This window comes from Euleptes europaea, chromosome 17 (genome assembly GCF_029931775.1).
Source record: "Euleptes europaea isolate rEulEur1 chromosome 17, rEulEur1.hap1, whole genome shotgun sequence".
NCBI lineage: Eukaryota > Metazoa > Chordata > Lepidosauria > Squamata > Sphaerodactylidae > Euleptes > Euleptes europaea.
Genome location: NC_079328.1, coordinates 24,975,807 through 25,002,853, shown reverse-complemented (window position 1 = coordinate 25,002,853; position 27,047 = coordinate 24,975,807). Strand labels below are relative to the sequence as shown.

At 45.1% G+C, this 27,047-nt stretch overlaps 1 protein-coding gene across 1 annotated transcript in view; it reads left to right on the top strand.

Moving 5' to 3' along the window:
* The window catches only part of GLG1 (golgi glycoprotein 1), an 85,590-nt gene that overhangs the window by 18,607 nt on the left and 39,936 nt on the right, over positions 1–27,047 (top strand). The window contains exons 2-3 of the mRNA XM_056862636.1: positions 20,156–20,188; positions 21,927–22,013. Coding sequence (XP_056718614.1) covers positions 20,156–20,188; positions 21,927–22,013 — 120 coding nt within the window. The remainder of the gene's footprint in view (positions 1–20,155; positions 20,189–21,926; positions 22,014–27,047) is intronic.

Below are 27,047 nucleotides of genomic sequence, written 5' to 3'. Positions count from 1 at the left end.
AGGTTTTATTTTTATCTACATACAGTGAAGAATGATCTTCAATTCAGTACGAGCAACATCTGTATTATTAGTACCTGCTTCTTCCTTCTGTCAGCCATTTTTCATATGAATTTCAGCTGTGTTGGCAGAGTCCGTCTTCCTTCTCTGTTCTTCCCATACCTTTAGCAACATGGTTTAAAGTGGTTTTGGAAGTTAGTTACAACTTTCATTTTAATTCTGTCGAGCCTATAATTTGTTTAGTCAACGCAGACAGACTTGCTGCATGTCTCCTAGAAGTATTTAGGGTTCCAGTACCTTAACTGCTAATTGGTCCCTCAAGGGACGCAAATGGGGGATGGTGCAGAATGTGCAGCCTCCTTCAAGCTTCAGCCTCTGGTTTAAGTACCTTGGCAGAATCCATGAGTTCTGTTCTCCCTGTTGGCTGTGCATCCGGCTGCAGCTGTGTCTTTGGGTTTCCTAACAATTACTTTAGATCACAGTATGAGGTGGAACTTGCCACCTGCGCCTTGAGCCAGTTGCCTACATGTAGAAACTGATATCCATGATGCCAGTGTATGCGTATGCAAAGGCAGGCACTGTGTTCTGGTCGGTTTCTCTTCCGTAATACAAAATGTTATTGAGGAGGCTTTTGTGGGGAGGGATTCTGCAGGTAACTTCAGAGTCACTCTGAATAGGTCCAAGCTGACTTGATTGCACTAGTTATAAACAAATTTATTTAATACAGTCCAAGACCAGCAAAATAAAATCCATGTAATAATCCACACTTCCAGTATCAAATAACTTGAGAAAGGAAACATTGTAAAATTATAAATTCACGGAATTATACAATACCTTTATGAAAGTTATAGCTAAAAAGCCTATATATGACTTACCCAAGTTTTCCTAGTCTTGTATGCTAAAAAGCCTGTATATGGCTTACCCACGTTTTCCTAGTCTTATAGGCTAAAATTATAGCTAAAAAGCCTATATATGGCTTGCCCAAGCTTTCCTATAGGCTATCCATCCAAATTTGGCGACTTTGAAAGTGATCTCGATTTGATTGGACTAGTGTGGGGCTACTTGGTTGGTGGCTCATTAAGAGCCACATTTGGAATTACCATCAAGCAGGAGAGCCCCATGACAGCTCTGTGGCTTGTCTACCAGCCCAGCAAATGCACACCTATAGTGATAGAAAATATAACCATTAGTATTAAACGTATGACTGTAACCTTTTAAATTACCAGACTACCTCTGGGTGTGTAGGGTTCTCTGCCAGTGCTGAACCTTAGCCAACCCTTGTGGACGTGGAATGAGGGAAAGGGCTTCTCACTCCTCAGCATGAGGCACAGCCACTCAAGCAAGAGAATGAGATGGCCAGGGTGACGGAAGAAGAGCAAGTTGGCCTGGGGGGGAAGTAACCCCCCCACTATAGTCAGATTGCTCTTTTCCTTGGTGGCTGCCATGGTGGTTGTACTCTCTGTGGTCCTTTATGTTCATCTCTGGTATGAGGCCTGCAGCTCAGGGAGGCTCAAAGCTTACCCATTCTCCAGTCTCTCTGGCGGCAGCTTTTTCAAGGTGGGAACCACCTGCTAACCACGAGTCTTACTGCTGTGTTCACTTTCCTGGGGCATGGGGCAGGTGCCACCTTGGGGAGACTGTTCCCAGAAGAGCAACAGGTGGCTCCCAAGCCACTATTAGAGCATTTATGATTGAGGGGCTGCTGTGACCCTTTCAGAGATGTGATGGCCAGCATAAATGAATGGAGGGAAGAGGCAAAAAGACAAAATGGGGATGGGGGTGGGACCCAACCTAAAAATAAATTTGGGTACCCAAAAGGTTGGGTGAAATAAGACCTAAATAAAACAATGAAATATATTTATTATAAAGCGCTTATGCACATATGGGTTTGTTTTTAATTGGAGGGAAGAGGCGGCCAGGTGGTTTTCTGTGGGCTTTTCCCCAAATTCAGTGGAAAAACTGAAAATAGCTGAAATACTTTGTCTTAGTTAAATGCTTTTTAAGGCAGGTTTTAAAAATATTGTTAGCGGACTAATCCAGATGTTCTCCAGGTATTTGACTGCACAGTATATATTACATTACAAAGATGTTGACAGACATAACATGTATATGTATGCATGTATAAAAGCTTTAATGTTCCTGCTTCTCAGTGATTGCTCCCTGGAAAACGTGAATTACAATTTTGAAACTGGCCAGTTTAACTGGAACACTGTTCATTGAAGTGCTAATTTATGGAACAATGCATTTATAGAAATAAAACACTTTCTACAGAAAAAAACATATTAATGGAAATTGAATTGGAAAATGTTCCACTGTACATCACTTATAATGCAACTTATGTTCATATGCCAGTAAAGTAAATTCAGATCTGTTAAGAAAATATATTTCGCACATGTTATATTTTTCTCAAAGTTCCCATTGTTAATCAAAATACATTTTCCATTACTTCAGAATTTCCAGAAACAGTACATCTCAAGACAAATGTGCTTTTTTCTGTTGCTTGATATGCACAGCTGGGGTGCTTCTGAAAGAGATCAAGTTAAATTCAAGTCTCTGCTGCTTTTCGTTGTCTTCAGTTTGAGATACAAATAGAATATGGCGGGGATGGGGCAGAGGAGCCCTTGAAAAATGAACAAACTTAAATTGACTTGGCTGTTGGGGTGCCAACTGCAGCCAGTGTGGTTATCCACCCTTAGAACTTCCTAAGGAGCAGGGTTCAGGCCCTTGCCCATTCCCTGGCCTCCCAGCCAGCCTTCTTGCCTATCACCATTTTTGAACCGCTGTCTGCCTCCCTGATGAAGAGCAGAAGCCCATCAGACTTTGCTTTGTTTTGCCCTGCTGCATCTCATTCTCTTCTGCTTCACGGAGTACGGTGCAGCATCCCTGAGGTGTCCAGGATGGAGCAACAAAGCCATTGCCTCTTGTACCGCTTATCCCTAGCAGAGCACATGTGGGTGACCTGCGGTGTTTTGTTTGCTTAGCGTAGTAATGTAGGCTTCTATTCTTCAGCAGCTGCGGAATTCTGGTTAGGATAGGCTCAGTTTTTGATCATTAGTCTATCTTACTAGTGTCACTTGATGGAAATGAAACATGGAAGTCATGAACATTTCCTGGAAGTCATATGGATATTAGTAGAAAATAATGCATTGACTTTCTAGTGTTACCCACCTTCACCTCCAAAATCTGAGTTGAACTGCATGGGTAAAAATAAAATCTTTCTAATTTATTATTTATTTAATGATTTCTATCCTGCCCCTGCCACTAAAGGGGCTTACGGTGGCTTTCAGACAAAATATAAACAAAAATGCTAGCATAAAATTAGGAATTAATAATAAATTTCTTAGCAGTCTCAGCACAATAGTGGCAATAAAATAAATATTAAAATAATATTGTAAACTAAAAAATAAAATTAAAAATTGAAATTAACTGGCACCAGAGTAATTAACAGCGAACCTTTGAAACAGGGATCAAATAATAAAAGCCAGAATACAAAGATGTTAAAAACTTTCAGTTCTCTTATTGTGTGATGAAATGGCATGATGTCTTTTTGATGCACAACATTTTGTGCAGTTCTGTGGAATGGGAGACCTCTGTTATAGGTTGGTTTCTGTGTTAGTGGCTGTTGTGAGGGTGAATGATGCACCCTTTTTCATTAGCTCCTCCTTTTCATAGCTACAGTTTTATCATTCACTGATCTATTTCTTCAGTGAACAAATGTTGATACACCTGAAGTTTGTCATTCAGGAATCAATATTCAAAATAAACGTGGGGAACATGGATGCAGCTGGAGTCTGGTTTTGTACTGTCTCCTTGCCTCAAATGTCTGCACTTGCCATGTTTCTGCAGTTGTATGACCAACCCTGTGATTAGAACCGTACAATGCTACTGAGGGAGTCAGATGTCAAATCATCAGTAGTGCAAACTGCATGCATTTGAGGAACAAACCGTTCTGCTTTATGAGCTGTGGGGGCTTGCCCTGGGGAAAAATGGGAGAAGGCAACATCTCCCAGTATTGGCTGATCACAGAGTGACTGAGTTCATGTGCATATCTTGGATACTGTATGACAGGATGTCTCAGGGGATAGATCAACAGATCAATTCTCTGTTAAGATACTTACAACTATAAAATGGTGTCTCTTTTGGCACTCCAGGACGAAGGAGGATAAATTCAAAGCAGAACAGGTACAAAGGTTATGATAGCGACTACAAATCCATTGAATGCCGGTTCGCAGCACTTGCACAATTTAATCTAATAATAGATGTTCAGAGTGGCTGGCTGTGTTTGCGTATGTCTTCCTTGACCATTATCTGCTTTGGAATACATGACATTATGTCTTTAGCAACATTACTGAAGGTTTTCCAAAAGAGTTGCATTGCAGACTTTAATGAAACTAAAAGAAAAAGAATGTGTAGGAAAGAAATTCAGTGATTGCCACAGGCGAGCAGTTGTGAAGGTACTTAATTAAGAGCAGTGGTTGGGGCAGGGGCAGTGGTAACATCTAAGGATTGAGAAGCGGATGACTGATATAACCCCCCCTCCCAATCCTACATAATTGCTGCCAGGAAACAAACAGGAGCTACAGATTCCCTCATCTGCCTGGGTGAAAAAAACATTGCCCCATAAGAATCAAAGCATCTGATACTCCCTGGTCTTTGAGTGACGCAGTTTGGGTGGTGAACACTTCTTCCTGGCCACAGTGGAGCTTTTAAAGAGTGGGAGTTGTCATGAAACCCCTTTCACCGTAATTGCTGACCTTTTAAAACTATCATATTTACTATATCTCTGAGAGGCCCTCTGAGTGGGTTGTGATGCATCACAATGCTGCAGTCTTTATAGGGGCATTGCCAATCAGGCAGCCCCTATTTTCTCTTCTGTACAGCATCAGCAGTAGCCTGAAGACTGAAATATGGCCAGCAAAGACCCTTATTGAATGGATGGTATTTGCTGGTGGTGGGATGCCTTTGAACATGGGCAGACCTTGTTCATGAATTTTGAAGCTGCGGCTCTGCTTCAGAGTAGACCTTGTCTTGTAGCCACCCACTATGCTTCAGATGATGGGGACATACAGAGAAGGACCCTCCCCCCAGACATGAAGTGTTGCTTCATCCATCCAGATAGGTTTCCACATCTTATGTACATTTGGCAGATATGCATATGTTCTTTTTTTGTTTTTGTTTGGCCTAGCAACAACAGGTATTTTGGGAAGACTTGGAAGAAGTGAGAGAAAGTAGTTAACTAATAAGAAGTTACCAGATAGTATGAATCCTGTGTGGTTGTGGAAGAAATAGTTCTGGTTTTAATGTGTAGTGAAGACTATACCTCGTTCTCGCATGTGGATGCATTTGCTGAATATAGTAAAACAGGATGCCTACAGACCCTTTGGTATTGTGTACAAGTTTCACATATCAGAGAAAATGCCAAGTGAAGATAGAGGAGTTCATCACTGTCTTTTGCCAGCAGATGAAGACTTTTGTTTCATCTGGCGTTCGCTCAGTAAATCCTCCTTCCTGCCCTATCTTTTGTTGCTGTTTTTGTGTTTTTTAGTTCTGGTTTCAGTTGGTTTTTATGACCTGTTTTTATAATTCTCTGTTTTTAATTGTTAGCTCTTTGGTGGTTCTGATTTGACAGAAAGGTGAGGATATAAATGTTGTAAAGAAATAAAATAACTCTGCCTTTCTCTCTGATCATTTTACATCTTTGATTTAACCCCCCCCCCCCCCAATATGATGCTCTAAACGTTCTGGTGTTGTGCTGGTAACCTTTTAATTGTTGAGAACAAGTTATTCTATGCAGGATGTGTTGAGCCGTTAAAAAATTGATTATGGAAATAATAGCATCATCCATGCTATGTCTCAGTTAAGCTTTAAACATTGCTTCCTCAACCATGCTAGTTCAGTTTTAGCATTTTTTGTGTGAGCCTTGCAGAACTTCCAGAAGAGAGAGAGAATGTTTGTGTCAGCAGCCGCTCCCTGCCCGACTTTCCTTTCCGCACTGTGATCTGGTCTGTAGCTTTGTTCATGCATACAGTTTACAAAACAGCTCCATGCAGCAGAGAAAAGAGCAAGTTCATGATGTTCCTCTCAAGACCATTGTTCCATGACTCCAACCAAGCTGCTTGGTTCATTAATCCGGTATCGCTGGGAGTTTTCTTCTCTGAGAGCCATTCTAAATTGCATTTAGTTTAATGTCAAGTCTGCAGGAGACATGTGGCTGTGTCATCCGTTGCCCTTCTCCTCTCAGGAAGGAGACCACTGGCCCGGATCATGTGTGGCAGTCGAGCAATGAATTGGCCATTGTAAACAAGCTGTGGGCTCCTATGCTCCAATATTTTTCCTCACTTCTTAGCTTTGAGAAATCATAGTGCTGGGATATCTGAACTGGGCAAACGATAGGGTTGGATCTAGCCAGCTTTCCCACTCAGTGTCACTCATTTCTCTTGCCTACTATATCCCGTGTCCCACATGACCTTTGTACATTCATGGCCTGTGATCCCCAGCATAGCCTTTTCTGGTGGTCAAAGGGGACTCCGCCTTTCTTTTTTCACCAGCAGAAAAGCAGGTTAGATCCAACTCATGGTATGTTCAAAACCTACTCAGTTTCCAACTCTTTTGGAGGCTGTCTAGATGGTTTGAGCCAGGTAATCAGAAAGGATTGAATCATGAGAACTGGAGTGTGAGGTTTGTTTGACACCCAAAATATGGTTTGGTTGACCTGAACTAGGTCACACTCTGTAATGATCTTGGGAACACTGATATGTATGGTTGTTAGAATGTTGTTGTGTTTTCAGTCCTTGCCCCTTTTTGTTTAAAGGTTACAGCGCAGGTGACCTCAATCCCCAATCTTACTGGCCATAAAGGTGGTTGGGCACTTCAGCAAGTGGATTTTTTTGCTGGGATCTACATGCAAATCCATTGTGGCCTATTCTCATTATGAATACAGGACAACCTTTATGGAATCCAAAACTGCTACAAAGTGTCCCAATCACTCGATCCGTAGTTTTCCTAAACATCTGATTTCTGGGGCACAGCCCCCCCTTTTAGATTGGAAAAATTTCACTCTGTGCTGTATTAGTTCTGGGAACAGTGGGCAGACGTTGCAACTGTGTAGGGGAGAACCTGGGTAATACTGCTTTCTCTTTTCCTAATCAGATCAAGATTCAGGGATGGGACTGTGCTTCTTGGGTAGTATCGACACAGGGATTTTCCACAGTCCTTGGCTATAGTGCATGTCTTACTCTCTTGGGAAGAATTCACTGTCTGCACGTTAGTAGAGGGAAAAGGGTGGGATCCAAGTTGCATGGCCTCTGGAGGTTACAAAGTGGTTTTGAGGCATCCTGTTTTTATTTTGTTTACTTCATTGATGCCCCACTTTTTTCTCCCTCACGGGGACACAAAGTGGCTTATAACATTCTTGCCTTCTCCACTGTATCCTCACAACCACGCTGGGAGTGGGCAACTGGCCCAGGGTCACCCAGCAAGCTGCCATGGCAGTGTGGAGATTCAAACCTGGTCTCCCACCTCCTAGTCCGGCACCCTAACTGCTTAGAATTGCTTCCGTCTTTGGGAGAAAGGACCCCCAGTCAAACAGCTTGTTTTGGTGAACGTTGGGCTATTTTATCCTAAGTGGGCATTTCCTGCCACCCAGCAGTTCTTGGAAGAATGGAAAAGGAGGACACCACCTTTGAAAGTCTCTGTTGAGGGATCTCTCAAGAAACTTTTTTTTTTGGTCAAGGAATGTTCATCACCACAGTCCTGTTGGTAGATTTCCTGCCCAGCAGTTAGGTTTGAATCCTTCCTCAAGGTGATTTTGTCTCAAGGAATTGCAAGGCATGGGGTTGCATTTCCAGGGCTGATCCAGCTGAGCTGTTAAGGCAGGCCGATGTGGAGCCATCATGCTCTCATCTGAGAGAATTATTACAATGAAATGCCAGAGGAGAAGACAGTAGCTCGTTTGCAAACTTATAATGGTTCCCCCCCCTGCTAGTTCTTCTTAAGTTCTAGCGTAGCTGCCACAGTTCTTGTAATCACCATCTGCCTTATAACACAGCAGTAGTACATGAAAGCTTGTTTGATTGCTGAAAAGAAAACCCCGGATGTTTGTATGAGAATGGGAAGCGAGGCTTAAAGGTGCTGGGTTGGACTGAGCAATGCACAAATAGAAATGAAATCTACTTAGCAGAGTTCTGCTTGGGGAAGGGATTTCACAAATTTTGTGCAACACCTTCCACAGACCCAGAGGGTCAGCCTTCAGCTCGTTCCCACTCGGAAAGGATTTGGTGTGATGCTTCTGGCCTGTCATTGTGTCCTTTATACTGTCACAATGCGTAGTAGAGCTGTGTACTTCTCATGAGCAGAGAAGTGCCATGGCTTTATTTAATGGAATCAAGAAGGGCAGCAATCTCGTCCCTCTCCCATATTGTACCTCGGGGACCCGTTTTGACAATGAAGAGGTAGCTAGGCTCCCTTCCGGAAGATGCAGGATCGGCTGGCACAATATCTTGTGTAAGTGGCAACACGAGTCTGGAATACAATGAGTTTGACGTAATGCAAGCGGTTGCCGTGGGCTTTTTTCTTGTGTTTCCCCTGGTGCAAGTACTTTAGCTCAGGTGGAAACTTTGTGCCGGATCCAACCCATTGTGTCAGCCTTAATGAGATCATGCTACAGATGTGTGTGTCCTAACTCTGCGATCCTAGTCCTGTTGCATTGTTCACTGGATGACTTTTGCTTTGTTTTTAATATTTTGTAACCTGCCCGGGTTCTCGGCAAGAAAGGTGGGGTATAAAATAAAAGCAAGGATCAGACTATCATTGCTTTGTTTATATAATATCCAGTGCTTTCGAAAGAGAATGAGGCACTTCATATAAAAAGCAAGTGCCTTTTGTTGATGATTCTGGATGGGTAACCATGTTAGTCTGTAGCAGTGGAATAAAACAGGAGCCTAGTGATCACAAGGACACAAGTAGAGCCTGCTGGATCATAGAATCAGAGTTGGAAGGGGCCATACAGGCCATCTAATCTAACCCTCTAGTAATATAATAATAATAATAATAATCTAATCCTCTAGTCAATGCAGGATCAGCCTAAAGCATTAGACCAGTGGTCCATCTAGTCCAACATGCTGTCTCACACAGTGGCCAACCAGTAACTGGAGGGCCACCAACAGTGCATACAGGCCAAGGCCTTCCCTTGATGTTGTCTCCTGGCCCTGGTGTTCAGAGGTTTACCGCCTGTGAATATGGAGGTTCCAGTGGCATCTTAAATTAACCAAATGTATACTAGCAGTAACTTTTGTGAGTCGTCTTATGGATGTATCAGAGAAAAGGAGGTCGGACTCACAAAAACTGCTGCAGGAATAAATTTGGTTAATTTAAGCTGCCATTGGAACCACCTCTTTTTTTCCTGTGTGTGTGTGATTGTGGAGGAGAAGCAGGGACAAGTGTGTATTAGGGTTGCCATCCTCCATGTGGAGCCTGAAGACCTCCTAGAATTACAGCTGATCTCCAGATGTCAGATCAGTTCCCTTGGAGAAAATGGCTGCTTTGGAAGATGGATACGGTGGCAGTTTACTCCTGGCGTGGGGAGATAAGCTGGAAAAATGCCGCATGGAGGCAGCACTGGCACCCAAGCATAAGTAGCCCAATACCGGCGTCTGTGCCAGTTTTCACAGTGCAAGTGGTATGGACACTGCCATAGGGGTCACGCTGGATCTGGTGTGGCTCCGCCCCCCTTCAGGAATCGGTGATATGTCCTCTCAGAAGCCTCACTCAGTAACTTGTTTGCACAATCCGGGGGATCTTTTCCCCTGAAACGGAAGCCAAGGAACCCTATCAGGGGAACTGCTAGATAGACTATGCTCAGGAAGTTACCTTATTTCTGCTACCTCTCCTTCTGGTATTAAAGGAACTGCTGACTTGTTATACATCTGGCTTAAATAATGCCCCCCTCAGTCTGAGCAGTGACCCATACAGTAGCTGTGAAGAATCCCTTGACAAAGCAGCAGAGTGCCTCTGCAAACATGGAAGGAATACTGAGAACTGCAAATAATATTTTCAAGGGGATAATACAATATCTGGGTTGGAAAATTAGTGAACTGAAGCAGTTGAAGTAATACCAAAAATCAGTGTATCTAATTCTCAACATGGCTCCATCTGCGGATACTTGGATCTGTGGATTGGAGCCATGTAGAAAGGGTACATTTCCTTCAAACACGGGAGAACCCTGAGATTTGCAAGTGTTGTGTGTCCCCACTTATTCCATATAATGTCCAATATTAGGACGTCTGTTGCTCTAAGCATTCAAAAATTGCAAGTACTCCTCTCGAGAAGGGAGTCACAAGGGACAACTGGGGGAGGAAAAAGAAAACAGAGCTTGCAGTAGCTTTGCAGCTGCACAGCTGTCAGCCAAGATCCCAATTCCTGAGGCAGGGATCCAGGCATGTGGGCAGCAAGTAATCCAGAGGGAAAGACTCAGGCACATGTTCTGTGTGTCAAGGGATACTTATGCAGCTGCATGAACAGTTTGCACCCAACCACAGTGTATACTGGGAGCACTAGACTTTAGGGTTTGATTCTGGCCCGATTTGGAAGACAAGCTGCCAAGTCCAAGAATGAGATTGGGGTTTTCCAGGTTTGGAATGAAAGGCCATTAAAAACACCCCATTTTCAATGACCCCTTTTTAACCCCTCTTTTTTTAAAAAAAGTATACATATACATTCCTTGTATAATTAATTCATATTAGTGGTTAAATCTGTACAGTTAATACCTGGATTTACTGTGTGGCCCTCTTATCAGAGTAGTCATGAATCTTGATCAGTGAGTTACAAGGATTGTTTGGTACTTCTGCTATATTGCCGAAGGCTTTCATGGTCAGAGTTCATTGGTTCTTGTAGGTTATCCGGGCTGTGTAACCGTGGTCTTGGAATTTTCTTTCCTGACGTTTCGCCAGCAACTGTGGCAGGCATCTTCAGAGTAGTAACACTGAAGGACAGTGTCCACTGAAAGACAGCCCGGATAACCTACAAGAACCAACTTCTGCTATAGTTGTACACCATTTGTTATACAATATCCAACCTGAGCAAGAATTTAGGAGAACTTGAAAGCTTGCACGCTGTATTGTGTCATTTTGTTTGGTCCCAGGGATGTGGATTTTCCAGGAACATTCAAATTGGAAAATGTTCTAGGAAAACTTTCAATTCAAATTCAAACATTTAAATAACTAGAAAAATAAGGCAAATACAAGCCTGGACCATCAGTGAGAACTGGGGCTTGTTCCTGTTTCATATCCCACATTTAGCCCATCTAACATGATTGATTTGCAGTACAACAACCTTGGCAACTGTAGATAAACCGATTATATTTACCCATGTGGAGCAGAACAATTTTCATGGAATATATAATTGGAAAACTTCCTGTTCCACGTAACTGGTTGATCCTAATCAAATAGATCATGATTTGCTTTTGGATTCTGAATAATGAGGCAGTTTTGAGTGTCTTTACCAGCAGTAGTCACAACAAACTTTTCTTGCGTTTATGTAGAATGCAATGGTATGAAAGGGTATGGAAGCACGCATTAGCCAGAGTAATTCTGAAGCCCCCCCCCCCGAAAGGCTTCTGGAGGTGGCGTGACCCCAGCACTGGCATAGATGCCACTCACGGCATGAAAATAGGCATCTATGCCAGTGGCGGGCCACTTACACCAGCGTCAGGGAGCGGTACAGCAGCATCATGCTCAAGCGCAGGGGCAGCTGCCACCACAGTATTTCTCTGGTGCAAGGGCTCACACCAGCACCAAAGGAGGTTTTCCTTGGGGCAGGGCTTTTAGTCAGCTCCCTAAGCCCTTTAGCCTTGGGAATGCCCCCTTTTGCAAGTGCAAACTTGCCTGCAGGCACAAACTTGCACAAACTTGCGCCTGCAAAAACCATGGTGCAGCCCAGTGCAACTTATTGGGGCAGTTACATGGAGTTTTTTGGAGAAATACATTTCCCCCTTCTGCGCTGGGCCACCAAGCTGCTCAGGAGGCGGTGCGGCTGCGCCATCCCTGAGCCTACTGCAACTACCCACCAGGTGCTCTGTAACTCATCTGAACGGGCAGAACCAGAAAAATCCTGGATGCTTGGTCTCCCACTGCGTGGTCCTAAGCAGAGTTGTACCCTTATAAGTCCATTGACAAGAATGGCATAAATCCATTTAGGATTACACTGTAAGGCACATGAACTTTTGGTGCTGGTAAATGTGTTGTTTCCTGCTGAACAAGAATGCGGTACTAAGTAGAAATACCAGTACCATGGTCATAAGGTTAGGCTCCATGAATGCTACACGTGGCATTCACATAGCAGTATAAGCTAGGAGATGAGAAGATGCATGATTGCTGTCATGTTGTCTGGCTTCCTTGTTTTGGAGAAGGGTGAAAATATTCAATAGGAATGTCATTACTTAAAAGTGGCATTCATTTTGATTGCATGTCCTTCTTTTTCAAAAAATGCCACGCTAAAGAAGCCTGTGGAGAATTGTATTGAAAGAAGTTATTCTCCTCTGAGGCTCGGGCATCTTGGAACTGTGGGTTATTGTCCACGCCCTATCTGGGGAGGCAGGACCAAATTAACTTCCTGCTGCCCCCTGTTGGGACACTAACCCGCTGTTCCTCAGTCTTTTGTCCTGCCTAGTGGGGAGAGCAGTGAGTTTTCACAGCTCTGTGAGTTAGGCTTAGGTTTAGAGGCTTTTTTGTGTCCTTTCCCTTATTCCTTTCCTCAACCTTCTTTCCAATTACCTCCCCACCCGACCCGACCTACCCGGTGTCTTTTCCCTCGACCTTCCTGGTGTCTTCCTGAGTGTTGAAGCGAGAGGAGAAGGGGAGAAAAAATGGCGGACGCCATTTTGGACAGAGAAGATGACCTTCTCTCGGAGAACGACTACTCAGTGGGGCTGGTCCAATTCGCCCTGACTAACAGCGCACTGCCCAAGGGCGACGAGGGCGTATCCACCCCGGCGACGGAGGAGAGCAGAGAGCCACAGGAGGCTCGCAGAGTCGCCGCTCAGCCCAAGCAGAAAAAGGCGCGAAAAGCGGCGCCGTCCCTTGCCGGCGCTAAACGCAGGAAGCGCGGCAGCGGGAAGTTCGCCGGCGCGGCGAGAGCCAGCGGGAAGGCCCCGACTGTCTACTCGCGGACCCAGCCCTCCTCAACAGCAACTTCGCCCCGCGACTTCAGATCCCGTGGCGACAGACGGTCTCCCGTCGGGAGGTGGTAACGTACCCCCCCCTTTCGGAGCAAACAAAAAGGCAGCCCGCTGTTTCTGTTCCCGCCTTTTCCTTGGGGCCTATAGGGGGCCACTTTATGCCTATGCAGCAGGCTCCAGTCCAGCAACCATTTTTTAACCCCTTTCCCACCTCAGGGGCGGCAACAGGGAGGTTTTTAACTGCTGATCAAGCTAATGACATGGTTAATATAGCCTTGCAGAGGCAGTGGCAAGCCTTCCAGGCTTTTCAAATGCGCCTGCCCCAGTTCTCTAACGGGGTTTCAGGATCCTCTCCTACCTTAGTCCCCCAATCTCAGGGGGAAGAGGGCAGTTCATCCACCTCGGGGGGGGGGGGCATCCAGAGGGGAGACATCCGCCTCATGGCCCACTAAGGCCGCTAAAAAGGCACAGTCACAGCCAATTTCTCAATCTGACTCCCCTAGCCTTCAGGATACCATTACCACTGACCAGGAGTCAGAAGGGGAAGAACGCGAGGAGGGGGAGTTCGACTCCGAGGACGAGACCCCCCGCCCCGATGACCAACAGCCCAGGTTGTTCTCGGGAGAGGACTTCCAGGGCCTGTTGGCAAAGGCTATGATCGCTTTGGACCTTAATGAGGAGCAACAGTCCTCAGAGGAACCCAAATCAAAATTCAAAGAGGGAGTTAGGGAGTGCTTCCCTAGAAGGACAACTCAAAGCAACCTAGTTCCTTTCCCAGAGTTTTTTATTAGGGCCATCACGGACGAGTGGGATAACCCCTCCTCTAATAAACAGGTCCCGGCCTACATCAAAAAACGTTATACTCTGGCTCCTCACGCCATGCAGATGTTGAAGGTTCATGTAGTCGATGCTTCAGTGGCTGACCTTCAGACCCCTGGGTTGATTCCTGAGGATGGGGTGGGATCCATCCGTGACCAGTTGGACAGGTAGACTGATCATTTAGCAAGAAAGGCTCACGAGGCTTCGGCCCTAGCCATCCAGGCTAGCGCCACTACTTCCATTTTTGCGAGGGCTTCTTATTTATGGGTCAAAAAACTCCTACAATTGGTTCCGCCTGACAACCACAGGGTTGTTGGCTTGGAGAGAGTGCTTAGCGCCATCACTCTTATGGCAGATGCCTCTCTGGACACAATGTCCTTCACGGCTAGGGCCATGGCTTCTACCACATCCATTAGAAGGGCCCTGTGGCTAAGGGCCTGGCCGGCCGATTTCAGATCTAAAACCATTCTCATGTCCTACCCCATTAAAGGGGGCCGGCTTTTTGGAGAAAAAATGGACGGGATTTTGATTGAAACTAGGGATAAGAAACACGTCCTCCCTAGGCAACTTCGGAAGGAGAATAGATCCTCTTCTTACCTGTCCTTTCGTTCTTCCAAGGTCCCTCCCAGATACCGGGCAGATTACAGAAAGGGCTCCTGGAACCAGAGTAACTCATGGAACCAGAGTAGATCCTTTCGGAAAGGGGGGAAGTTCCAGAGACAAGGCCAGACTAGACCTGACAAAGGGGATAAGTTCCCCAAAAACAGCAATTTACAATGACGCCTCACTGCTGGCAGTGGGGGGGAGACTTCAGGCTTTCAGTCACATTTGGGCCAGATCCAACCCGGATTCGTGGGTATCCCAAATAATTTCTCAGGGATATCTCCTGGAGTTTTCTTCCCTGCCCCGGGATCGTTTCCTTTCTTCCCCCTTACCCCTGAAGAAAGAGAAGAGGGCCAGAACCGCCACAGCAATTCAGCACCTATTGCACATAGGAGCCGTGGAGAAGGTCCCCAACCAGGAGAGGGGGTTGGGGATCTACTCCATCTTCTTCACGGTTCCGAAGAAAAATGGAGACTGGAGGGCTATCCTCAATTTAAAGTATGTGAACAGGAGAATGAGGCGCAAACATTTCCGGATGGAAACGTTAAAATCCATCATAGAGTCCCTCCAGCCTCAGACTTTCATGACGGCGGTGGATTTGACGGAGGCCTACCTCCATGTCCTTATCCATCCAGCCCACAGGAGGTTCCTTCGGTTCACCCATGGCATCAATCATTATCAATTCAGGGCCCTCCCCTTTGGGTTAGCCTCTGCCCCCCGGGTTTTCACAAAGACCCTGGTGACTGTTATGGCCACCCTCAGACAGGAGTCTATCCAGGTACATCCGTACCTGGACGACATCCTGATCTGTGCACAATCCAGGGAACAATCCCGGACCCATACCAACAGAGTAGTCCAGGTTCTTCAAGACCATGGATATTTAGTGAACTTCGAGAAAAGTTCCCTCACCCCCGCACAATCTCTGGTACACCTGGGAGTGCGGATAGACTCTCGGAAAAATACTGTAACCCTGTCCCGAGAGAGAGTGGAAAAAATTGTCAGTCGGGCTGCTTCGGCCGCCAGTTCCAAATCAGCCAGGCTAATGTCCCTAGCGAAACTTTTAGGGCACATGATTTCGTGCATAGCAGTGGTGCCTTGGGCCAGATTCCACTCCAGACAATTACAGTGGCTCCTTCGTCCATATCAAGGGGACATTGGGATGAAGAGGGACAGGAGCATTCCCTTACCACTCAGGGTCCGCAAGAGCCTGCGGTGGTGGGCATCCAGGGAGAATTTAACCAAACCTACACAGTACCTGCACGAGGATCCTCTCCAGCTCTTTACGGACGCCAGTCTGGAAGGGTGGGGAGCCACCCTCAACGGGCAGATGGCCCAGGGACGCTGGTCTGCTCAGGAGTCGAATCTTCACATCAACGTCCTGGAGCTAAGAGCTGTGAGACTGGCTCTTCTATTCTTCTCAGCGGACATTTGCAACCACCACGTTCTAGTCAGGACGGACAATACGACTACCAAGGCCCACCTGAACAAACAGGGGGGCACAAGGTCATCGACGTTACATCGGGAAGCAGTCAAACTGTTCCGCTGGGCCCAGTTCAAGGTTCTATCAATACGAGCGGAACACATAAAGGGCGCTCTCAACGTGGAGGCCGACTGGCTGAGCAGGCAGCAAGTAAACGAAGGAGAGTGGTCCTTGGACCAGGACTCCTTTCGTCTCATCACTCAAAAATTTGGTCTTCCAGAGGTCGATTTGTTCGCCTCGTCAGACAATTCCAAACTTCCAAGATTCTTCTCGAGATTCTTCCATCCAGACACAGAGAGAATCGACGCTCTTCTCAGTCCTTGGCCAAGGACTCTGTTGTACGCCTTCCCACCTCTGCCAATCATTCCGAAGGTCCTTCGCAAGATCCAGATGGAAAAGGCCAATGTACTCCTGGTGGCCCCGTTTTGACCTCGCCGTCCATGGTTCGTCACTCTATAAAGACTAGCAGTTCAAGAACCATGGAGAATTCCAACTCAGTGGGGGACTCTACGCCAAGGTCCTCTAGTCCATCCAGACCCCCACTGGTTCTGCTTGACCGTCTGGCACTTGAGAGGTTGAGCCTGGTCAAACTGGGTTACCCCACAGAGGTCGTGAACACCATTCTTGAGGCGCGCAGACCTGCAACCCGTCGCATTTATTCCGCATCATGGAAAGCGTTTGTCAGATGGGCACGTAGAAAGAAGTTTGACCCTCTTCAACCAGGAGTTAACAACATCCTGGGTTTCTTACAGGAGGGAGTGAGACTAAACCTGGCAGTTTCTACTCTTCGCAGACAGGTTGCGGCCATAGCAACAGTGGTTCCAATGGTGGATGGAGCGGCGTTATCCAAGCATCGGCATATCGTCTCCTTTCTAAAGGGAGTTTCCCAGACTCGACCTCCTACTGTTCACCGGTTCCCTACCTGGAATCTTAACATCGTTCTTAAGGCCCTAACGAAGGAACCCTTCGAGCCCCTTCGGACAGCTCCTCTTAGGATTCTTAGGATGAAAGTTCTATTTCTCATAGCCATCACATCGGCTCGTCGAGTGTCAGAATTGCGAGCCCTGTCTATTCGTCAGGGACTATGCATCTTTCATAGGGATAAGGTGGTATTAAGACCAGACCCCACCTTTATCCCCAAGGTTAATTCTCCTTTTCATCGCGGTCAGGATATTTCCTTACCATCGTTCTGTCCTAAACCTTCTTGCCCAAAGGAACGATCTTGGCACTCTCTCGACCTACGTAGAGCCTTGCGCATCTTCATTGAGAGAACATCAGACCTGAGAAAGACAGACTATTTGTTTATTAACATATCCAACCCTAACAAGGGTTTCAGAATGTCAGCGGCATCCATCAGTTATGCCTTAAAGTCAACAATAGCTGAGGCATACAAAGCAGCGGGGGCTCCTCTTCCACCGGGAATTACGGCTCATTCGCTTCGCAGCGCCTCTACAACGGCGGCGTTTGACAAACAATCTCCTGTTGACGAAATTTGCCGCGCAGCCACGTGGTCAAGCGTGTCAACATTTGTCAAGCACTACAAGATCAGTACATGGTCATCTGCACAGGCGGCCTTTGGCCGTAGGGTCTTACAGCACGTAGTGGATGAGAACGCATGACCCACCCTGATGGGAGCTCTTATAGGTCCCACAGTTCCAAGATGCCCGAGCCTCAGAGGAGAATGGAGCCTTGACTACTTACCGTGAGGGCTCCTTCTCTTCTGAGGCGGAGGGCATCTTGCCCACCCGGGCGAAGAGTCAGGACAACGTGCTATCGACCATACCTTCAGAAGACAGCCATTTTCAGACCTAATTCCGGTCCCATTGCCTGTCTGTTTGTAATGTTATAGGAATGTTTTTCCTTCATGTGTTGATTGGTTAAGGTTACGTTTTTGTTCCGTTATACCTCGTTTTGTTCCTGTCTAAGAGCTAGGCAAGCCTGTGACTGAGGTACAGCGGGTTAACAGGGGGCAGCAGGAAGTTAATTTGGTCCTGCCTCCCCAGATAGGGCGTGGACAATAACCCACAGTTCCAAGATGCCCTCCGCCTCAGAAAAGAAGGAGCCCTCACGGTAAGTAGTCAAGGCTCCAGTTGTTAAAAAATACCACATCCTGTTTGTTGGGATGTGTCGTTCATTGCAGGACTATAAAAAGCTGCTCTCTCTGCTCCCCCAGTGTTAACTTTAGAAAACTAAAACAAAATAGGCATGAGGTTTTCTTTCCCTTTCTTTCCCCACAGCCATAGCTAGTGCAGGAAAACTGTGTGGGGTAGCTTTTTGTCCACCTCTTATTGTTGATACAGAATATAGATGGAGAATGTTTCCTGACTAGGTGGGGCTAGGAGGTAAACAGTGACATAGTGGTGCCATGCGCTGAAGCATAAAACCTGGAGCTTCACATTGTGTTTTCCTCTCACTCCCCCCCCCCACAATGGAAAGTGCTTCCTTATGACTGAAATACTTCTGAAGGTCTATTTACAAGGGTCATTGTGTTCTAAGATAAGGTGCCTGGTTCTTGCCCACTTAGCAAACACAGGAATTGCATGGGTACTTTCTGAGAGGTATCACATGTTTATGAATGGTGTGGGGAGGGGAGAAAGTCAGTCAGTCTGGAGAAGCTTGGAACTTGGCCACAAAAGGTGGGAGCCAAGAGCAGATTGTATCAGTTTGGGCTAGAGGAACATGGGAAGAGGGCCTTGCTGCAGCATGCATTACTACTCCCATTGGGTATTTCGATATCTGTCTTGTGGAGTGTTTATTTACTTCATTTGTTCCCCACCTTTCTCCCCAGTGAGGTACCAAAGCAGTTTACATTGTTCTCCCCTACTCCCATTTATCTTCACAACAACCCTGTGCGGTAGGGTTTGCTGGCCCAGGTTCACCCAACGAGCATCCATGGCAGAGTGGGGATTCAAATCCGGGTCCCTCCAGATGCTAGTCTGGCACTCTAACCACCGCGGCACACTGCTCGTATTCTTGTGATACAGGCGTGTCCCATTTACTTACTTTAAGCAAGGTACCAAACATGTTCTTTGATTAAATGCTTCAAAGCAAGAATCTGAGGAAGGGCAGGGAGAAAGTGCAGTCCATCAAAAGACCATGATGGATCAGAATCAAGGATGCAACTCTAGACTTGAGTGGAAAGAAGCCCAGGGTCACCGAGAGCTCTACCTGACCGAGAGCCTGAGTTCTGTTTTTGCCAGCTGAGATGGGGGACATCGGACTCAGTATTAATGATGATGATGGTGATAATGGGGGCCATTCACAGCACCACCCTTATATGATGCCTTGCAAGAGTTTCAGAAGTGGGAAAAAGAGATCCCACCCCAAAGGAGTTTATAAGCCTAAATCTAACTGGGGGAAGATAGGCAGGGATGTAAGCGTACACAGCTATGCATACCTGAGCTTGGTTAATTTATAGATTTAATTCCACCCCCACACACCCTTTGTAGGTTTTAAAAAACACACCTGTCTCCCAAGGTTGCTTTAAAAAAAGAAGCTTAAAAAAACCCATGAAGATTTAAATGCAAAATAATTTGCAGCATTAGCCCCAAGTGGCTTTTCTTGCCTTCTGCGGCAGATGTCTCAGCTTTCTCCCCTCCTCAGTGCAGATACCTGTGTTGCTGCCCATCCATGTAGGTCCCCCAACCCCTGCCTTTTCAAGGCAAGGAGGCAGGGAAAAATCCACTTCTGTCCGCCTCTTCTAGAGATGCTGCTCTTCTTGTGGCATGTGGATGGGGGAAAATGTTGTATGTCCTGCAATCACAGGAGGCCTAGAAAGTCCTTGAGTCTCCTTGAATGAAATCCTTTTGGCCTTTGGATGTTTTATAGACTTCTAGTGTTCATATATGTATGTCTTTTGAAATGTGTCCCTTGGGAAAATTCCACAAACCCTCTAGCCAGGGCTAGTCCCTTGGTAGATCTGTGTTTAATATGTAGGCTAGTAACCTCTGTAGGCATATTTGCAGAGCTGGTAATAATTTTCATTGTACTGAAACAACAAGGGCCTTTTTTTGGAGAAGGAAGGCAGTGCATCCTGACCTGTCTGAATTAATGGAATTCTTTTTCTTTCTTTCTTTCTTTCCCAGACGGACAATGAAATTTCATCAGACTGCAACCACGTAAGTGTTTTTCTTTTTCTCATCGTTTTGATGCTTGCTCCTTACAGAGCTCCTGTGGCTTTGAACTTCTGCTCTTAACAAATGTGCTGCTTTCTGTTATCCTCATCTCTACGTCTCCAAGAAGAAAAGACTTGTTTCTCTTTGCCTCCCTTCAGTCGTGTATGCAGGCAGTGTGTGCTTTCTAACAGAACGCCTTGTTGACACAGGAATTCATTGGCAGCCATTATGTTAGGAACACCTGTGCCATTTCCAGGATCAGCAATGTGCCATGATCTTTGTGTCATTCACACACACACACACACGCACACACACACAGCAAGCCACATAACGGGGCGCACACTGGTTGTCCCTGGGTATGTAATCTATCTGCAACCTCACCCCCACCAGAGTATTGTGCTGCACAGAAAACACACTGGAACCCTGTGTAACCTTATAAGGCCACAGGAAGGTTGGAATGTAGACAGGCAGCTCCTCACTACTGTGCTTTTGTAGGGATGGAGACAAGAATATGAACATCCTTCTGAACAACCATCCTTCTGACCAGCACTGATCTGCAAAGCTGCCATAAGTCCGAATTCAAGTGTTCAGTTTTCTCTACTTGCATTTTTGAGTTTTCTTACTCGGTCTGGCAGATGGGCATCGAGCCCATCTGCAACACACTTTGGAGCTTGACATGCTCTGATATGGGTATGTGTGTATGTTTATGTGCCTGTTTACTAATTTGAAAGCGGTACTCTTTGGCACTTAGCAATAAAATTAATTTTGGGTAGGAGAAGCAATAAAATTGGCACATGGCATTGCCAGGAAGATACACATCCAACTTCAGCAGGGAGGGTATGGATGTTAAGAGGCAGTTTAGGTGGTTGGACAAGATGTAGCTGCCATGTCATGGAATTACAGCTCTTCTGGGCAATGACGCCTTTCCTCGCTAACCATCTTTTCTGATTCTTCACAACCGAGAACATTGCTTTCTGTTTAATTTCAGAAAAGGCTGTGATTTGCACACAAGCCAATCTGCTGCCCCAAACTGCAAATTCGGCATAACTTTTTATAAGAGTAGGCAAAAGAGCTCTGGACTTCTGGTATTTTCTTAAATATCATGTGTTAACCTTGTGTGCAACTTGGCATGCATTATTTGATGCAAGTGAGAATGTTTGCTACTCCAACCTTGTAAGTTCAGTCAATCTTTAATTTATAGTCATTTGACCAAATCAAAATAACCTTGTAAGTTGCGTTTACCCTGACCTGGATGACCCAAGCTAGCCTGATCTCATCAGATCTTGGGAACTAAGCAGGATTGGCCCTGATTAGTACTTGGATGGGAGATCACCAAGGAAGTCCAGGGTCGCTATGTAGAGTCAGACAATGGCAAACCACCTCTGTTCGTGTCATGACTTGAAAACCGTACGGGGTCATCTGGGACCTGACAGCACTTTCCACCACTTAGCTGAGTTGCCCATCAAGTATATAGACAGCAGGTTGCTTAGCTCTGCTTCACAGAACTCATGCCCACCTGCACACACACTGACAAAACCCTCCTCCGTTCACAGTGCTGTTGGCTGCCTAGGATGGGGTGGCTTGCCCCAATGTAAATCTGATTTGAGTTCTACAAAGCACTCCCAGTAACACTGCAAAAAGATTGTTAAGATGGTTTGTGTTTTAAGATGAACAAGTGTTTGGTGCACATGAAAGACCTTTTGCCGGTATCTAATCTTTCTAATGCTCGCTTTTTCTCTAGCTTTTATGGAATTACAAGTTGAACTTGACTACAGACCCAAAATTCGAATCTGTGGCCAGAGAGGTCTGCAAGTCTACTATATCAGAGGTAAGGTTGAGGGAGGTTTGGGGAGAAGGGTGCTCTTATTTCCACCAAAGGAAACTCTCTTGCTGTGATGGAAGCAGTGAATGGGCCTTAAACTCTCCAAGTATCAGGTGACTACTCCAGTCTCTTAGATGTTTTTTCTTCTTCTAAGGCTTTATCCATTTTCATTCATGGAGTAAATGTACTATGTTAATAACCTGGTAACTACAGCCTCTACTATACAGTTTTTCTTGCTACTGTAAGAACTTTATACTCCAGAAAGAGTAATGATCTTCTGTGACTAAGATGATGAAATTCTGTGACATCTCCTAAAACTAACTGGCAAATAATGGCTATTTCACCATGTCACCATTCACAATAAGACATGATGGTCAAAGAGCAGATGTGGAAGTCCTCCAAGTTGTAATTCTGACTACTGCTACGGTTTTTGCAGTGAGCGTAAGCAGACTCTGGGGGGCATATAGGTAAAGATCCCCTGTGCAAGCACTGGGTCATTCCTGACCCATGGGGAGACGTCACATCCCGACGTTTATTAGGCAGACTTTGTTTTACGGGGTGGTTTTCCAGTGCCTTCCCCAGTCATCTTCCCTTTACCCCCAGCAAGCCAGGTACTCATTTTACCGACCTCGGAAGGATGGGAGGCTGAGTCAACCTTGAGCCAGCTACCTGAAACCAACTTCCGTCAGGATCGAACTCAGATCGTGAGCAGAGCTTTTGACTGCAGTACTGCAGCTTACCACTCTGCGCCACGGGGCATAGACCTCCACAAATAGAAATATAAAGAAACGCAAAATGTATCTTCATCAGAATAATTAGCTTTTGGCAGTGATGGGGAAAGACAACACGCTGTTGAATAATGAAGAAATCCAAAGTTGCTAGAAAGTATGATCATCTCAGAGCAGCTTACCATAATTTGGGGAAATTGGGGGTGGTGGTGCCACAATTCCAATTTATAATTTGCAGTAGATTTTAAATGGCTACAATTCTTATAGAATCATTACTAATGTTGACACATTCTGTTTGTGTGCCGCAGGATTTAGGAAAATTTCTAGAATTGCTAGCATTCTGTGAAAACTTGTGCTACCAAAACTGTGTCTAATGTGTTGTCATAATGGTGTGTACAACGAATTTATCTGAGCCATAATATATTGCTACATTCTGGTGTAAAAATGGGAAATAGAGTATTTACTTGAAGCGCCTCAGCCCTTGATGAATCATAATTATGCAAACAATTACTGAAAGTGTTTGCCTTTTGGTCAATTAGCACCCTAAGACGAGCCTTCCAGTAAAGTGCTTGTTCTAAATATGGCTCCGCTGAGCTGTTGGGAGCATTTTTATTCCAAGGGCATGCCAGCGCTGCCTGTTCAGTTCCTTTTTTCCTGCATCAAGGCAGCCTCTGTACTAATACCGTGGAGCACAGGTCAACTTAGCTCCCTCTCTCCAGATGACAGAAAGACAAAACTATCTTGTGAGGCCGTGTGGGTTGTGAGCCTTGGAAATTGGGCAGGGACCGTGGCTCAGTGGTTGAGCACATGCTCGGCATGCAGGAGAGCTCTGGGTTCAATCCCCGGCATCTCCAGTGAAAAGGAGTTGGTAGTAGGTGATGGGAAAGACCTCGACCTGAGACCCTGGAGAGCTGCTGCCAGTCTTGAGTAGATAATACTGACCTAGGTGAACTGACAGTCTGATTCAGTACAAGGCAACTTCACATGTTCATATGTTGTCAGAAATCGATGTTGGGGATAGGAGTATGAGAAGGGGCTTCACTTTCAGATCAAGAGCTGGAATTGACGAAGCCCCATGGTTTTTTTTTGAGTGGTTTAAAGAACAGGAGCTAACGTGCTGTGAGTGTTGATGTTAAGTGAGCGTGCTAGGGTTGTGGGGCAATTCAGTTGACCACCTATCTGACCCCCATCGTCCGTAGTCAAAAATACCCTTGTGGAAATGACAAACCATCCCATAATTGGTGTCATCTGATAGTAATGACGGGAGTTAGAGCTCCTTGGTTTCATCCCTGTAGGAGTTACGAGGTCAAATACGACAAATTTAGGAGCCTGAATGACTTGCCGTGCTCTGCAGCTCTCTCCAGAGAACTTGTTCTGCCCTCTTCGTTCTGCTGGTGTTCCATTCTAGTGTCATCCCATGAATGCCAACACTTAAGAATGAAAGTGTGCATATGGAATGCATAAGGAATGTGTTATTTGGCTTAGACAAAACATCTGTTAGGCAAGGAAGCCTGCCTGCCATTTCAGCGAGGTCTCTCTGATAGACTTCCAGTGATCCTTTGAAGTTTGGTTTGAAAATCAGTGCACTAAGTAGAACATGAAAGAGTGTAAATATTAATGGGTTTGCCATGTGTTTAAGGTCCACAGGGCAGGATGCCATGTATCTGGTGCCTTAGCTTGGGCCAGTCAGCGTAGTAGGGCTTTGCAACCTGGCCAATCTCTCTTTGGTGGCAGGTACTAGTGCTCCAGCATGACTTTTTGTCAACTAGCCAAGGTGTGCCATGATTCTGGGTGTACTCAAAGCTGTGGCATGTGTGGCTTAATTATTGCCTTGTAAATTAAAGTTGCCCAGACCTGGATAGCCCAGGCTAGCCTGACCTCGTCAGCTCTCAGAAGCTAAGCAGGGTTTGAGTTATAGAAATTAGTTTTTTTTAATATCTATACATTATAGAAATAATTATAATTTTAAAACTGATATGACAAGTCTGCGGAAGTCAGGTGAAGGGTCACATGAGGGGATGGGTGGTGGGAAAGGGGGTATCTTATAAGATTTAAAAATTATATTTAAAAAAAAACATATATTGTATTAATGAATATATATTGATATTCCTGTCTCTTTTTATTGTTATTTTACGTTATTATTATTATTATTTTCTTTTTCTTATTTTTGTTGTTATAATTTTTTTTTGTATATTATAAAACTCAATAAAAAAATTAAAAAAAGAAGAAGAAGCTAAGCAGGGTTGATCCTGGCAAGTATATGAATGGGAGACCTCCAAGGGATACCTGGATCATGGCATGGAGGCAGGCAATGGCAAACCACTTGTGGAACATCTCTTGCCTTGAAAACCCCATCAGGGGTCATAGAATCATAGAGTTGGAAGGGACCACCAGGCTCATCTAGTCCAACCCCCTGCACGATGCAGGAAATTCACAACTACCTCCCCCCACAACCCCAGTGACCCCCACTACAAGCCCAGAATATGGCCTCCCTCTCTTGATCTTCTTAAGGTCATAGAATCAGCATTGCTGACAGATGGCCACCTAGCCTCTTCTTAAAATCCTCCAGGGAAAGAGCGTTTACCACCTCCCGAGGAAGCCTTTTCCACTGAGTAGCCGCTCTAACTGTTAGAAACTTCTTCCGAATGTCTGGACAGAAACTCTTTTGATTTAATTTCAACTCGTTGGTTCTGGTCCGACCTTCTGGGGCAACAGAAAACAACTCGGCACCCTCCTCTATATGACAGCCCTTCAAGTACTTGAAGATGGTTATCATATCACCTCTCAGTCATCTCCTCTTTAGGATAAACATGCCGAGCTCCTTCAACCTTTCCTCATAGGACTTGGTCTCCAGACCCCTCACCATCTTGTGTTGCCCTCCTCTGGACACGTCCAGCTTGTGGTCGCCATAAATCAGGTGTGACTTGATGGCAAAAAAAAAAAAAAAAGAAAAGAAAAAAAAAAGGAAAAAAAAATTGCGTGGAGAATGTATGTGGCCCTATGTCGCATTTATTCTAAGTCGGCTTAATTCCAGTTTTTATCCTCAAGTGCTCCATTGTTATTTTGTCATACATCCGGAGCTTGATTTCAGTAGCAAGTGGCTTGAGAGCTCAGAAACCAAAGAAACTAGCCCACTCTGGCTTAAAGGAAGTGTCCAAGACTTGCTAATCCTAGCATTGATGTAGTTTCAGGGCTAGAACTCTGGGGCCTGAGGCCATTCTCAGGTGACTCCAGGAACACCTGTTTGCCTCCATTGTACGGCTTTGCAGCTTGTGAATATCTCAGATTAGGTGCTTGTTACCAGTATCTTCTTTGGCAATTTTAAGATACTTTAAAAAAAGATGATGGTGATTGTAAGAGACATGAAACTTATTATTAATTTACCGACAGTGGGAATTGAAATGGAAACCAAATAAAATGAATGGAAGGACCTGCAAATTGGTGGTTGGTTGAGATCAGGGTGGAATACATTAATGTCAAACTTACTAATTTAGTAGGCTCTGAAGGAAGAGAAGCTGACAATTTATTTGATAAATGGATTCTGTTAACTTTTAAACGTCCCAGATATGAACAGTTTGAATATATTTACCTTCAGTGAAATATGCAATTGCATATGTTGTAAAGTTCATCTGAATATTTTGTGATCTGAATATTTTGTGAATCTCAAGAATGTGGTTAATGCATAGTCACGTCAGACTCAAAGGATGATAGCAGCACTCTTGAACTATTTTGTTCTTTTAAAAATATGTTTCAGTTAATGTGAGAAGGCTATCAGTGTTACTCTTTTGTAGAAAATGAAACAGAAGTCCAGCGGCACCTTAAAGATGAGCATTTTTTCCAGCTGACTCATGAAAACTCACCCTGGAATAAATGTTAGCCTTTAAAGTGCCACTGGACTTCAGTTAATACGAACAGAACCAGTCTCTTAAAAGCTGTGCATTTATGGTTGTACATCCATATTTTTGCTGTTGATCTAGGAATAATGGATATGACATCTTGGAAAACAGTCAGTTATTAAGTTTTTCTTTGTGGGCTCTGTTTATTGCCCTGGTTTTTGCACCTGTGCAGAACTTCTTGGAAACTTGTACTAGATCTAGTTTCTAGGCTCCTTAGAGACACAGTCTCAATTGCACATGCCCGAGAGGTGGGAGGTGCATCCTCCCAGTCTTGTTCTCTTTCCCCCACTGTAGCCCCATTTAGAAACACTCTCTTCAGAGGCACTTTCTATATGGGCCAGTTTTCTCCTAACATTAAAATAAATAATGTAAATACTTAAATAATGTTAGCAAAAGAAGGTAGAATACACCATGTA